Source organism: Podarcis pityusensis (assembly GCF_964106645.2).
Source record: "Podarcis pityusensis genome assembly, chromosome: 14".
Classification (NCBI taxonomy): Eukaryota; Metazoa; Chordata; class Lepidosauria; order Squamata; family Lacertidae; genus Podarcis; species Podarcis pityusensis.
This window is the reverse complement of record NC_138039.1, coordinates 39,224,058-39,238,459: the sequence shown is the minus strand read 5'-3', so window position 1 is coordinate 39,238,459 and position 14,402 is coordinate 39,224,058. Positions and strand designations below refer to the sequence as shown.

Genomic DNA, 14,402 nt, shown 5'->3' with positions numbered 1-14,402 from the left:
TCTCTGCGGATTGTTGTTGTTGTTGTTTAGTCATTTAGTCGTGTCCGACTCTTCGTGACCCCATGGACCAGAGCGCGCCAGGCACTCCTGTCTTCCACTGCCTCCCGCAGTTTGGTCAAACTCATGCTGGTAGCTTCGAGAAGACTGTCCAACCATCTCACCATCTGTCGTCCCCTTCTCCTTGTGCCCTCCATCTTTCCCAGCATCAGGGTCTTTTCCAGGGAGTCTTCTCTTCTCATGAGGTGGCCAAAGTATTAGAGCCTCAGCTTTAGGATCTGTCCTTCCAGTGAGCACTCAGGGCTGATTTCCTTCAGAATGGATAGGTTTGATCTTCTTGCAGTCCATGGGACTCTCAAGAGTCTCCTCCAGCACCATAATTCAAAAGCATCAATTCTTCGGCGATCAGCCTTCTTGATGGTTCAGCTCTCACTTCCATACATCACTACTGGGAAAACCATAGCTTTAACTATACAGACCTTTGTTGGCAAGGTGATGCCTCTGCTTTTTAAGATGCTGTCTAGGTTTGTCATTGCTTTTCTCCCAAGAAGCAGGCATCTTTTAATTTCGTGGCTGCTATCACCATCTGCAGTGTTCATGGAGCCCAAGAAAGTAAAATCTCTCACTGCCTCCATTTCTTCCCCTTCTATTTACCAGGAGGTGATGGGACCAGTGGCCATGAACTTAGTTTTTTTTATGTTGAGCTTCAGACCATATTTTGCACTCTCCTCTCTCTGCTGATACCATTCCACAAATGGAGAGCCACTGCAGAAAAGGCCTATTTTCATGTTGCCACCATCCAGACATCTTGTGCAGGAGGCACAGGAAGTAAGGCCCCAGATGATGTGTAATTGGTCCAACTTGGTATAAGTCAGCTTCTTGTGTTCCCATGTTTAAATTTCCTGTAGGCCTCTGATTGGCCATTGTGTGAGCAGGATCCTAGGCTAGATGGGTCACTGGCCTGATCCAGGAATGCTCTTTTTATGTTCCTAAAGGCTCACAATGTTTGCATGTGAGTTCCTATCTCTCTGCCTGTGAAATAAAAGCACGTTCCTTCCACACCCCAGAGTCAAACTTTTACAAGAACTTTTGCATGAGCGGAAAAGTGTGTCGCAAAAAGGACTTGGAAAGCCCAGGGAATTGGAGGCTGCGAGTTGTGGACTGTACTGGAGAGCATCTCCAAACAAATATGAAATAATCCCAGCTGATTCATCATCTTGGGTGGGTGGGAGAAAGAAGGAGAGCAAAGAGGAATACAGTCCAAACTAAACTGTTTGATAAAAAAATATATACTTTGAACCACATCTGAGTCCAAGCCTAAGCTAATTAAACATCTGTGACATATTTAATACCGACTCAGTAAACATTGACAGTGTGGAGTGGAGTGTATTCATGAGACTTTGCAGTACCGCTTAGACAGCAGAAAGGTCAAACACTGTGCATTAAGCACTTCCAACACAAACACCCCTGCCCCATTGCCCTATACATTTACATGCTGATAGCTTCCTCCAAAAACCCTGGGAACTGTAGCTTGTTATGGGTGCTGATAGTTGTTAATAGGACCCCCCCCCAATTCCTTTTACCAAAGTGCAATTCCCAGAGTGGTTTAACTATCAATCCCTCTTCACAGATAATTTTTATATGCAGTTTTGACTGATGTGCACATTTTTTACACACACTAACCCCACTAACGTAATGCATTTTTGAGACTTATTTTTAATAATCTATGTAACTTTGTATGCATTTTTGTACACATAACTTGGCTGGAGAATTGCATTGCAAACTTCAAAGAAGGGCAAATTTAGAAAAAGGGATCCCAAAGAATCATGGGAACTGTAGCTTTGTAAACTGTAGTTCCCAGGATTCTTGCTGGTGAGCCCAGTGCTTTATAGATACAGGGTGTGTGTGTGTGTGTGTGTGTGTGTGTGTGTGCAACGTAGCTGTCAACTTACAGTTTTGAAAATAAGGGACCCGCAGCCTCGAAAATAAGGGATCAGCAGCCAAAATAAGGGATTTTCCAAGCACAGGTATGTTCAACTTCTGAGCCCCTCCGAGCCAAAGGCAGAAAGCCCAGCCAGCAGCCAAATGAAGCCTCAAGTGGTGGTTCCCACAGTGCAGCAACCTGGCAAAGGGGATGCAGCAAGGAAAACCACCGTCACCTCTCCGCTGGGAAGCACTGAGCAAAGGCGAGTCCCCAGGCAACGAAGCCGATTTGATCAGCACAAGGCATGCAAGCTCCACCCCCCAGTCATTCTTAGACTCCTTATTGGGTGAGCAACGCAGCCAAGCAACACAGTTGGAGCCTCCCTCCTCCCTGGCCAGCAGGGAGGGAGGGAGAGGAGCTGCTTCCTTTGAAACCCGGGAAATTTAAGGGACATCATCAATAAGGGACAGCAGCGGGACACGGCGCTGGGATAAGGGACTGTCCCGCCAAATAAGGGACGGTTGACAGCTGTGGTGTGCAACCTTATTTTATTGTCTTATTTATTACATTTATATTCTGCCCTTCCATCCCAAAGGGATCCCCAAGTCTGATTTAAGATCACTGGGCACACTGGGCAAAATGTTGTTTCACACTTCTTCTCTTTTATACAGGGATATAAGCTCTGGATCGAAGCTGCACTTAAATTTTCTCAAGTTAGCAGAGGGCAAGCTTGTCCAATGGCTCTGGTTCTCCACCTGCTGTTGGTCTCTGAAGAGAGACATACAGTGCTTGGCATTTACCTCCTGACGTTCTGAGCTTGCAAATGTCAAAACTGAATAACGCTTGTGTTTTGATTACCCCAAGGACTGATTCACAAAGCCAGCGAGACAAAAGGGTCGCTTCAAAACGACAAGCATAAAACCTTCAGAGCCACACATTAACAAGAGGCGTTCATTCACGTGATAATAAAGCTATCAGTTGTGTGTCAGATGTTCACTTACTTAGCCAGGTTATTACATGACATTTGTAAGTAGTACCTGATTAATATGCCCAGAAGGGGAGGAAATGCCCCTTGAAATGGCATTCCCTGCACTTACGAGGTGACAAACTAGTATCGGTGCAGTGTCATAAACAGAGATGCCATGTCACATTTCAATTTGAAGATAAGAAGTGAGGAAACTTGAGCACAGACCCTCCAAGTGTCCTTATTTTCCAGAGACAATCCTGGATTTAAAGAAGCCATTCCAGTGTCTGCTCCCAGAATGCCCTGCTTTTCTTTAAAGGTAAAGGGACCCCTGACCATTAGGTCCAGTCGTGGCCGACTCTGGGGTTGCGGCGCTCATCTCGCTTTATTGGCCGAGGGAGCCGGCGTACAGCTTCTGGGTCATGTGGCCAGCATGACTAAGCCGCTTCTGGCGAACCAGAGCAGCGCACGGAAATGCCGTTTACCTTCCCGCCGGAGCGGTACCTATTTATCTACTTGCACTTTGCTTTCGAACTGCTAGGTTGGCAGGAGCAGGGATGAGCAACGGGAGCTCACCCTGTTGTGGGGATTCGAACCGCCGACCTTCTGATTGGCAACTCCTAGGCTCTGTGGTTTAACCCACAGTGCCACCTGCATCCCTCCTGCTTTTCTTTAGGACAACCTTATTTTCACTGGAGAAATATTGGCGGGCATGTGAGTGAACTTTTCAATAAAGTCCAAAAAAATACTCTTGATTTCTTAAAAACTGGAATGGCTTATCTCATGGGTGGAAAAACCTCAGGCCTGGAGCCCAAATGTGGCCCTCAGAGCCTTTCTACCTGGCCCTTAGAACATTTCCCAGGCCACACGCTTCACTGGCCTTCCTATGAACCCCAAGTGTGTTTGCCTGGCTGGTAAAGGTAAAGGATCCCTGGAGAGTTAAGTCCAGTAGAAGGCGACTATGGGGTTGCGCCGCTCATCTCGCTTTCAGGCCGAGGGAGCCGGCATTTGACCACAGACAGCTTTCCAGGTCATGTGACCAGCAAGACTAAACTGCTTCTGGTGCAACGGGACACCGTGATCGAAAACAGAGTGCACGGAAACGCCGTTTGCCTTCCTGCCACAGTGGTACCCAGTGCTTTTTTCTGGGGGGATGCAGGGATACGCATACCCCTAAACATCCTGTGAATGTAAGTTTGGTCTCATTGAGGGGTATTATTTCAATATGAGTAGGAAAATGAGAGTACAGTGGTACCTCAGGTTTAGAACTTAATTCATTCCGGAAGTCCGTTCTTAACCTGAAACTGTTCTTAACCTGAAGCACCACTTTAGCTAATGGGGCCTCCCGCTGCCGCCACACGATTTCTGTTCTCATCCTGAAGCAAAGTTCTTAACCCAAGGTACTATTTCTGGGTTAGCGGAGTCTGTAACCTGAAGCATCTGTAACTCAAGGTACCACTGTACCCCTAAACATTTTTTTTTAGCACTGGCACTACCTATTTATCTACTTGCACTGGTGTGCTTTCGAACTGCTAGGTTGGCAGGAGCTGGGACAGAGCAATGGGAGCTCACCCCGTTGCGGGGATTTCCATGTATGGAAACGGGAGAGCTGCCACCTTTTCCTGCATGGGAGGGATGGGGTGTTTTCCAAGAACAAAGTTCAAGTTCTGGCAGGATCAAGGTGCAAAAGTTCAGCCATCTCTTCACTTGAAGTTCAGCCCATGAAATCTGGTGGAGAACCCCAGGTTTTGCAGTAGAAGTAGGGGGGGGGGGGCGGAATGCAGAAGAAGGAAAAATATACCTAGTCAGTGATGTCACCCCCCCAAAAAATGATAATAATAATAATAATAATAATAATAATAATAATAATAATAATTTTAGTCCAGTTCAAGGTTCCTACACCCTACTATTGCAATAAAAGTTCCCATTTGAACCAATGGAAACAAAATTGCAATGCACATAGCACACATGCCTCCCAAAAATACAGTGGTACCTCGGGTTACATACGCTTCAGGACAGACTCCACTAACCCAAAAATAGTGCTTCAGGTTAAGAACTTTGCTTCAGGATAAGAACAGAAATCGTGCTCCGGCGGCGTGGCGGCAGCAGGAGGCCCCATTAGCTAAAGTGGTGCTTCAGGTTAAGAACAGTTTCAGGTTAAGAACGGACCTCCGGAACGAATTAAGTACTTAACCTGAGGTACCACTGTATCTGGATTAGGACAATAGTAGAGGACAAAGGATTAAAGCCCCAGTTATGACCTTCCAAAGTAGGATCCTTTTGGCAAATTAAGTAGGATCCAACTCTCCTAGAACAGGGGTACTAACATGGTGCTGTCCTGATGTTGTTGGACTACAGCTCCCATCATCCCTTTTGGCCATGCTGGCTGGAGCTAATGGAAGTTGTAGTCCACCATATTGAGGGCATCACTTGGCCTATAACCCCTGAACGACCCTGTTCCTCTACCATTTGATTTAGGAGGACCCTGTTGTTTTCTTAATTGACGAACCACCTTCCACATCTGTCTCAGGGCAATATACATGAAAACAACTAAAGACAGGTTTAAAAACGGTACCAAAAATAACAGTCCAAGATGGGTTTAAAAATAATACAGAACAAACACCTCAGGAAGAGATCTGGAAGATCTCGTTGAGGAAAACGGTCTCCAGTTGTTTCTGGAAAGTGGAGATTGTGGTTGACAATTGTATCTCAACAGGAACGAGGGCAGCTGCATTGAAACCCCTGCCCCGAGTCATTGTAAAATGGGTTTCTGGTGATTGATTTGACTGCTTTTTAGTCCTTCAAACTATTATATTGGTGCATTTCAGTTAATTTGCTGTTTTTCCTGCATTTTAATGTTCTGTTGTGTAAGCCACTCTGGGTTCTTTCTTTCTTTCTTTCTTTCTTTCTTTCTTTCTTTCTTTCTTTCTTTCTTTCTTTATTATGACATGTGAAATAAATAACTCAATGCTGTGGGACCCCTGGCCCTCCATATGCCATGGGACTCCAACTTCCATCAGCTCCCACCAGCATAGCCAATGGTCAGGGGTGATGGGTGCTGTAGTACAGCTAGGAAGGGGAGCACCCATCAATTTCAATTTCTCCCCATTTCCAATCTTAAATTCAGTTCTCCACATGGCCACATCAGTTTACTTTTTTTTTTTAAGACAGCATGAAAGTTCATCTGATTTCCTCCAATGTACATACAGTGGTACCTCGGGTTACATACGCTTCAGGTTACATACACTTCAGGTTACAGATTCTGCTAACCCAGAAATATTACCTCAGGTTAAGAACTTTGCTTCAGGATGAGAACAGAAATCGTGCTCCGGCGGCGCGGCAGCAGCAGGAGGCCCCATTAGCTAAAGTGGTGCTTCAGGTTAAGAACAGTTTCAGGTTAAGAACGGACCTCCGGAACAAATTAAGTACTTAACCCGAGGTACCACTGTATTTCTGCCTAATATGCTTATTTTTGCAAAGCAACATTCCCTAACACGATGCATTTCTGTACATTATTTTCGCGAATAGATGGGTTTTTATGCTCACTTTATATGGATTTTTGTTCACGATGCTTGGTTGGAGACCTGCATTGTAAAATTTGGAGGTGTGTGGAATTTGAAGTACATCTGTTCACATATTGTCTTGCAAAGTGCAAATTATGTAGGTTCACCTTGAAGCGTGAAATTAATTGACTCTCTCCCCATGCCTAAATAAAGCAACATCTGGAGGACCATAAATCAATTAAACTATGTACCTACTGAACATCAAGTTTGGCCTTAAATCAATCTTAGAACAAGCTTCATCAACCTGGAGTCCTCCAAGTGCTTTAGACTGCAGCTAGCATATCTGAGGGAGAAGGGAAGAATTACACAACACTTTGGTCATTCTTTGAGGCCTGCCAGCTTTATTAGTGTTGAATTTGTTCAACAGCAACAAGATGAAGTCTTCTCATGTCACTTCCGCTACTACCCTCTAGTGGTGAATTTTAGCCTTGGCACTTTAAATTACAAATACAAGCTGGAAAACAAGCTAAATAACAAATCCTGCAAAATATTGGCTAACTCTGAGGCAACGAAGGGCTTCGTATTCCTGAAATGTCACACATTTGTCATTGTTTGTTTGGTTGGCTTGCGTAGGCTTTGCAAAATTCAGATTGCACCAAAGTACAAGACTCAAGTCAAAAGACCTGAAGCCTTTTTTCTTAGGTATCATGGGTAAAAAAAAAAAAAAAAAGGACCCCTGGACGGTTAAGTCCAGCCAAAGGCGACTATGGGGTAGCGGCGCTCTTCTTGCTTTCAGGCCAAGGGAGTCGATGTTTGTCCACAGATAAGCTTTCCGGGTCATGTAGCCAGCATGACTAAACTACATCTGGTGCAACGGAACACCGTGACGGAAACCAGAGCACAAGGAAACACCATTTACCTTCCTGCCACAGTGGTACCTATTTATCTACTTGCACTGGCGTGCTTTCGAGCTGCTAGGTTGGCAGGAGCTGGGACAGAACAAAGGGAGCTCACCCCTGTGGACAAACGCTGGCTCCCTCGGCCTGAAAGTGAGATGAGTGCCACAACTCCATAGTCCAGGGGTCCTTTACCTTACCTTTTACCCTTTTACTTATGGGGTGTGTCCTAACCACGCATCTGTGATCAGTGAAGAAACATTCATTCATCAAAAGCCATTAAATAAGCATCTTCAGCTACTTCTGGAAATCCCCACCAGCCATCGATATCCACCGGCAAGCAAACAAGTGAAACTGGAATGTTTTCATTGCACACACCACAGAAAGAGTCTCTGCTGCAGTTTATAAACTTTACATGTTGTAAAGCATGGCACACAACAAGGCTGGTGGGGCGAGGCTATCAAAATTCAAACAAAGGAAGGATTATTTGGAGAAATACTCCTTAGAGGAGCTTTGGGGTGCTTAAAGAACATGCTCTATTATGCTAGGCTGGGCAACCTGTGGCCCTCCAGGTGTTGCCAGTACTCCAAATCCCATCATCTCTGACCAGTTGCTATGCTGCCTGGGGCTTATGGGAGTTGGAGTCCAACAGCCTCTAGTGAGCCACAGATTTCTCACCCCTGCAGAATGCAACTGGATCCTAAGTTGTGAGGGAGCATCTTTAAAGAGTACACACAGAAGCATCTGGGTTTTATTTTATTTCTTCAGTTTTTACTGCAGTTGGCTCAGTGCCTCCCACCACGCACTATCGATATTCACAAGCAATATCACAAGCTTTGACTTGCCTCCCAAACTGCTTATTTAAACTGGTGCAGAGATGGCTAAGCAGAAAGAAAGAAAGAAAGAAAGAAAGAAAGAAAGAAAGAAAGAAAGAAAGAAAGAAAGAAAGCTTAATCCAAATGACGCTTACATGGAATCGTAATTGCTCTTTGCAGATGTTCCGTGGAAGCCGCAGCAATAAGGACCACTGACAGTTCATCATGACCCAAAGATGCACAGTATAACAAGCTTATAATGTAAGTAAAAATTAACATATCTTTCAAGTTATTATTTTCTGTCATTTTGAGTTTTGCAGCTGTGTAATCTGATGTGGCAGCTTTGCTTAACATTTTCTATGAAAACTGCTTTGCTTTCAAAGAAAAGTGGGATATAAATGTGTGTGTATTTTTGAAAAGAATAAAGCATGTGGTGTTTTAAGGGAGAGAGTATGGTTGTGACACTGTGAAGCCGTAGGTTTTAATAGAGTTATGCAAGAGTCAGGCATTGCATGCATGCCAAACAGCTGCCCCCGAATCACGAAATCGCGTAGGTAGGCATTGCAACGCCATTCAGAATCCGGAGTGTGCCGGGCTCCTCTAGAGCAAAACAAGGACACACAAAGTCCTGAAAGTGGTTGTGGAAGGTGTACAGGTGTTGCATAATATCCGTGTTAAAAAACGACAGGCTCCCTTTGTCGTAATCAAGCAGAAGTCCAATCCTCCGGGGAGGGACAGTAATCGTAATGTCTGGAGTCATCCCATTGTTCAGAAACTCGTAGGTATGTCTGTGCAAGAGAGAGAGAAAATGCATGCAATTAGAAGCTCTCAGAGCAGACTGAGTTTTGGTTTTTTGGTAGGGACTGTGTTCTGCAAAGTGTCATTGATGCGATAATAGTGCATTAGTGGTAGATTTTTACTGGACATCATTCCAGTTCTATTACCAGTTTTGCTATGCTTCTCCACTGTTATTTCATTTTTGCCTCCTGGAGCAGCACCCATGCACTGTTACTGCAAATAATAATAATTATTATTTATTATTTATACCCCGCCCATCTGGCTGGGTTTCCCCAGACACTTTGGGCAGCTCCCAATGGAATATTAAAAACACGATAAAACATCATACATTAAAAGGGCTGCCTTCAGATGTCTTCTAAAAATCAGAGAGTTGTTTATTTCCTTGACATCTGATGGGAGAGCGTTCCACAGGGCAGGCGCCACTACCGAGAAAGCCCTCTGCCTGGTTTGTTTGTTTGAGCAAGTGCTTTATAAATGTTCTATGTTTTTTTTAAAAAAAGTGCAGGAGGGGGAAAAAATTAACCAGAACTTTTGTGATATAAAAAGTGACAAGACTTTCAGCAGGAAGGTATGGGAACATGCATATATTGGAAATTAAGCAGCGAATCCAGCTATGAGCTTTTGGAGGTGCAAGATCGTTTGAAAGCAAGATCGTTTATGGCTGGGCAGTTGCACCAGAAGATGCTGAAAGTGCCACGGTCATGGGTCTGAACCCTGTAGAAGAAGAAGAAGAAGAGTTTGGATTTGATATACCGCCTTTCACTCCCTTTAAGCAGTGGCGTAGCGTGGGTTGTCAGCACCCGGGGCAAGGCAAGTAATTTGCGCCCCCTAACCCGTGGATTTGCGCCCCCTAACCCTAACCCCCAGATGTTGCGCCCGGTGCGGCCGGCCCCCCTGCACCCCCCACGCTACACCACTGCCTTTAAGTAGTCTCAAAGTGGCTAACATTCTCCTTTCCTTTCCTCCCCCACAACAAACACTCTGTGAGGTGAGTGGGGCTGAGAGACTTCAGAGAAGTGTGACTGGCCCAAGGTCACCCAGCAGCTGCATGTGGAGGAGCGGAGACGCGAACCTGGTTCACCAGATTATGAGACTACCGCTCTTAACCACTACACCACACTGGCTCTCGTATGCACTGTATGGGTGCATATTCCTGCATTGCAGGGGGTTGGACTAGATGATCCATCGGGTCCCTTCCAACACTATGATTGCTGTGGTCTAAACTACTGAGCCTCTTGGGCTTGCCAATCAGAAGGTCGGCGGTTCGAATCCTCGTGATGGAGTGAACTCCTTTCGCTCTGTCCCAGTTCCTGCCAATCTAGCAGTTCGAAAGCACGCCACTGCAAGTAGATAAACAGGTACCACTGTGGCAGGAAGGTAAATGGTGTTTCCATGCGCTCTGACACTTGTCACAGTGTCCCGTTGCGCCAGAAGTGGTTTAGTCTTGCTGGCCACATGACCTGGAAAGCTGTCTGTGGACAAATGCCGGCTCCCTCAGCCTGAAAGCGAGATGAGCACCACAACCCCATAGTCGCCTTTGACTGGACATAACGGTCCAGGAGTCCTTTACCTTTACCGTTTACCTAAGGCTTGGAAGTGTTTGTACCTGGAAGAGTTGACTGTGTGCCTCATACACCAGGAGGCATGGCTTGTGCCCAGATAGCTGTCTCGAGAAACATTTTCAAAAGCCACACCAACACGGTATTCTGTATTTTCATTGACGTCCACCTCCCAGTAATGTTTGCCTTGGAACGGTATTGGGTTTCCCAAGATAGCGATGGATCTGGCAAAAGGAAATGTGGAAAATACTGTATATTCTCTTGCTATAGAGAATATCTGAAGGTGGCCAACATCTGTGACAGGGGTTCCCAACCTTTAGTGAGTGTATTTGGCTATTTGGCTGTGAGCACCACCATTTCTGGTCACACCCCTCCTCCCTGCCTGGATCAGTTCCCTCCCTGAGAGACAGAAAGAAAGAAAGAAAGAAAGAAAGAAAGAAAGAAAGAAAGAGCATGTACACACACTTTGCTTTTCCAAGGGATCAGGGTGGGTTAACCTGAGCCTTGAAAAACACATAGAGCTGAAAGAGGAAGTGGGAAAGAGTGGCACCGTTCCAACTTCCTCCTGCAACTCTGTGTACTTTTCAAGGGAGGAAAGGGCAACCGCTTTCACCACTTCACCCCAAGTGAATGGAGGAGCTCTCAGAGTCTCTACTGGCACCAGGAGAACACCATGTGCCCTGTTGACGGCTCTTGAACCTTATCACAAGACCACTGGATTTATGAGGGAGCATAGATCTCATTCAACGTGACCCTGACTTCTTCCGTGTTTATAGACCAATTTTGTTTGCTAGGACAACAAAAAAATCAATGGCTTAAAGTTCTTCAGCGCCCATTTGCCTGGTGGCATGCCCATTCCGTAGTAATCACAATGGTGAGGCTCACAAGCCCAGGAATGAGGAATCCTTGGCTGGTGTTATGTACTGAGTTGAATAGGAGCCAAAATCCAGCAGTCTGATTGGTCCTAGAACAATAGGGTCCAGAATGCAGCAGTCTGATTGGTCCTAGAACAATAGGATTCAGAATGCAGCAGTCTGATTGGTCCTAGAACAATGCAGCAGTATGATTGGTCCGCAGGAGCCACCCAATTCAGCTCCAGGTGGAAGTGAATCCGCAACCTGATGGCCTACAGGAGAATCCCAGAATTAGCCAATCACATGCAACCCATTGTGTAAATAATGTACAGTGGTACCTTGCAAGACGAATGCCTCGCAAGACGAAAAACTCGCAAGACGAAAGAGTTTTTCGTTTTTTGAGTTGCTTCGCAAGACGAATTTCCCTATGGGCTTGCTTCACAAGACAAAAAACGAAAACGTCTTGAAAGTTTGTTTCCTTTTTCTTAAAATCGTTAATACCCAGGGTGACTTCGAGGAACAACTCATAGCACATGGTGTGGTAGCCTTTTTTGAGGTTTTTGAAGACTTTGGTGATTTTGAAGACTTTGGGAAACCGTGCTTCGCAAGACGAAAAATTCGCAAGACGAAAAAACTCGCAGAACGAATTAATTTCGTCTTGCGAGGCACCACTGTATATAAAGCAGATATTTTGGGGAAACTTTCATTCCTCACTACTATGAGCTGAATAAAGAGCATGAAATCCACACTCAACTCCAAGTATATTTCAGCTGCAAATTGTGAAGCATTTTAACTGTTACCTCTGGAACAGAAAATGCAAAATGGTGCTGTTTGGACAATGCTGCGTTGAATGATGCATGTGATGACTTTTGGTGGGGAGCCTATTTGCAAGCGTCTGAGGACACGGGACTACAATATCCTAGTGGTGAAGGCAAAAAGTGCAATTCATGTGCATTCTTGTTGGAAGATTAGTCCTGCTGCTTTTAATGGGGCTCTCTCCCAAGTATGTAAGCATACGATTGCGGCGTCCATCTGTTGCAGTTTACTGTCATAGCAAATACAGGACTTAGATCAATAAGGCACCTGATTAGCAGTGCACAAAATTCCATCACAAAGATTATAATTTATCCGCATAACGTAAACAGAAATTAAGAGAATCATATATACAAAACTTAATACATTACCATTTTTAGCATAACAAGAAATCTTACAGTGCAATTCTAGGCATGCTTACCCAGAACTAAGTCCCGCTTAAGGCCACATTCACGGCATATATTTAAAGCAGAATCATACCGCTTCAAACAGTCATGGCTTCCCCCAAAGGATTATGGGAGCTGTAGTTTGTTAAGTGTGCTGAGAGTTGTTCGGAGACCCAGTTTTTCCCTCACAGAGCTGCAATTTTCAGAGCTCCCTGTGAAGAGCAATTGACTGTTCAGCCACTCTGAAAATTATAACTCTGTGGTACCATAGTGCTTAAAATGTATGGTATGAATGTGACCTTGGCCCTACTCAGAACAGACCCTCTGAAATTAATGAACCTAAGTTAGACATGCTTATTAACCTCACCGGGTCTACTCTGAGTAGGACTAACCTTCAATACCACCCAGTGTTTAATGGGTTCTCCCATAGGGATAGCAGCCGAACAGGGTAGAGGTCTAGGCTGACCCCTCTTTCTCCTCGTTTTAAGTGGAATTCATTCATTTACTCTCTGGTAAACATCACCCAGAATTGTCAGCTGTGTGTTGTAAGGAGGAATCTTTCGGGAGGGGGGTGGATATCTGCATATCAGTTTGTGTATAAGCTAGCGTTGCCATGGCAATCCCAGCAAATTTTAGAATTAAGTGGGAGGGAAGACACTTGCCTGCTTCCTGTAGAATCTAGTAACGTGCAAAAAAGCGAGAGATTGCTACAAGGACCGCATCGTGTAATTAGGCTGACTTTAAAACCCTCACAGCTGTGCGATTAAGAGCACAGAGCTGTGATGGAATCCAGCGACGCTCGTCCTTTTCTTTTTGCATTTTGGGCTGTCTGGAAGCCGAGATGAGGGGCAAACCGGGCTCACAGGCAACGTCAGAAAAGCATGCACAAACGCTGCTAAAATTACAGGATTCCCCCATGTTTTATGGAACCCCAGAGGAACGCCAGAGGGGAGAGGAAATTCATTCACAATATAAATGACATGCATAGTGAAATGTGACAAAATGGCTGAGGGAATCCAAGTTTCCCTGCAGTGTAAACTGTCCTGTCGGAAAGTTTAACAGCCAACAACAAACATGAGCTGGTGCAGTGGAGGCTAGTCTATTAGGGCAAATGGGGCACTATCCCTCCCAGTTCAGTCCACCGCCCCACATCTGCCTGCTTCCTTACTCACTGTCCATAGCTGTCAACTTACAGATTTGAAAATAAGGGACCAGCAGCCTCGAAAATAAGGGATCAGCAGCCAAAATAAGGGATTTTCCAAGCACAGGTATGTTCAACTTCTGAGCCCCTCCGAGCCAAAGGCAGAAAGCCCAGCCAGCAGCCAAACGAAGCCTCAAGCAGTGGTTCCCACAGCGCAGCAACCCGGCAAAGGGGATGCAGCAAGGAAAACCACATCACCTCTCCGCTGGGAAGTGCTGAGCAAAGGCGAGTCCCCAGGCAACGCGGCCGATTTGATTGGCACAAGGCATGCAAGTTCCACCCCCCAGTTGTTCTTAGACTCCTTATTGGGTGAGCAACGCAGCCAAGCAACACAGTTGGAGCCTCCCTCCTCCCTGGCCAGCAGGGAGGGAGGGAGAGGAGCTGCTTCCTTTGAAACCCAGGAAATTTAAGGGACATCATCAATAAGGGACAGCAGCGGGACACAGCGCTGGGATAAGGGACTTTCCTGCCAAATAAGGGACGGTTGACAGCTATGTCACTGTCATAGCTCCTCCTCTTTAGTCTTGGTGTTGCCCTTGTCAAACTTAGAAGGGAGGAGGCAGATGGGGGCAAAACCAGAATGTGTTGGCTCCGCCTCTCACTTGCTCTGACTCCACCTACTTTTCATTCTCGCTCCCTAATTTCTACCCCACCATGTCTGAAAGAGGAGGCAGACATTTCCTATTGATTTT

General features: G+C 45.5%; 1 protein-coding gene across 3 annotated transcripts in view; it reads right to left on the bottom strand.

The window, feature by feature from the left end:
* Positions 1–8,027: 8,027 nt before the first annotated feature.
* Positions 8,028–14,402, bottom strand: part of FSD2 (fibronectin type III and SPRY domain containing 2) — a 29,103-nt gene continuing 22,728 nt past the window's right edge. For all 3 annotated transcript variants that reach the window (XM_080980382.1, XM_080980383.1, XM_080980384.1), the window contains 2 exons: positions 10,504–10,680; positions 8,028–8,887 (listed from right to left, as the gene is read on the bottom strand). In XM_080980382.1, coding sequence (XP_080836508.1) covers positions 8,638–8,887; positions 10,504–10,680 — 427 coding nt within the window. In that variant the 3' untranslated portion in view covers positions 8,028–8,637. The remainder of the gene's footprint in view (positions 8,888–10,503; positions 10,681–14,402) is intronic.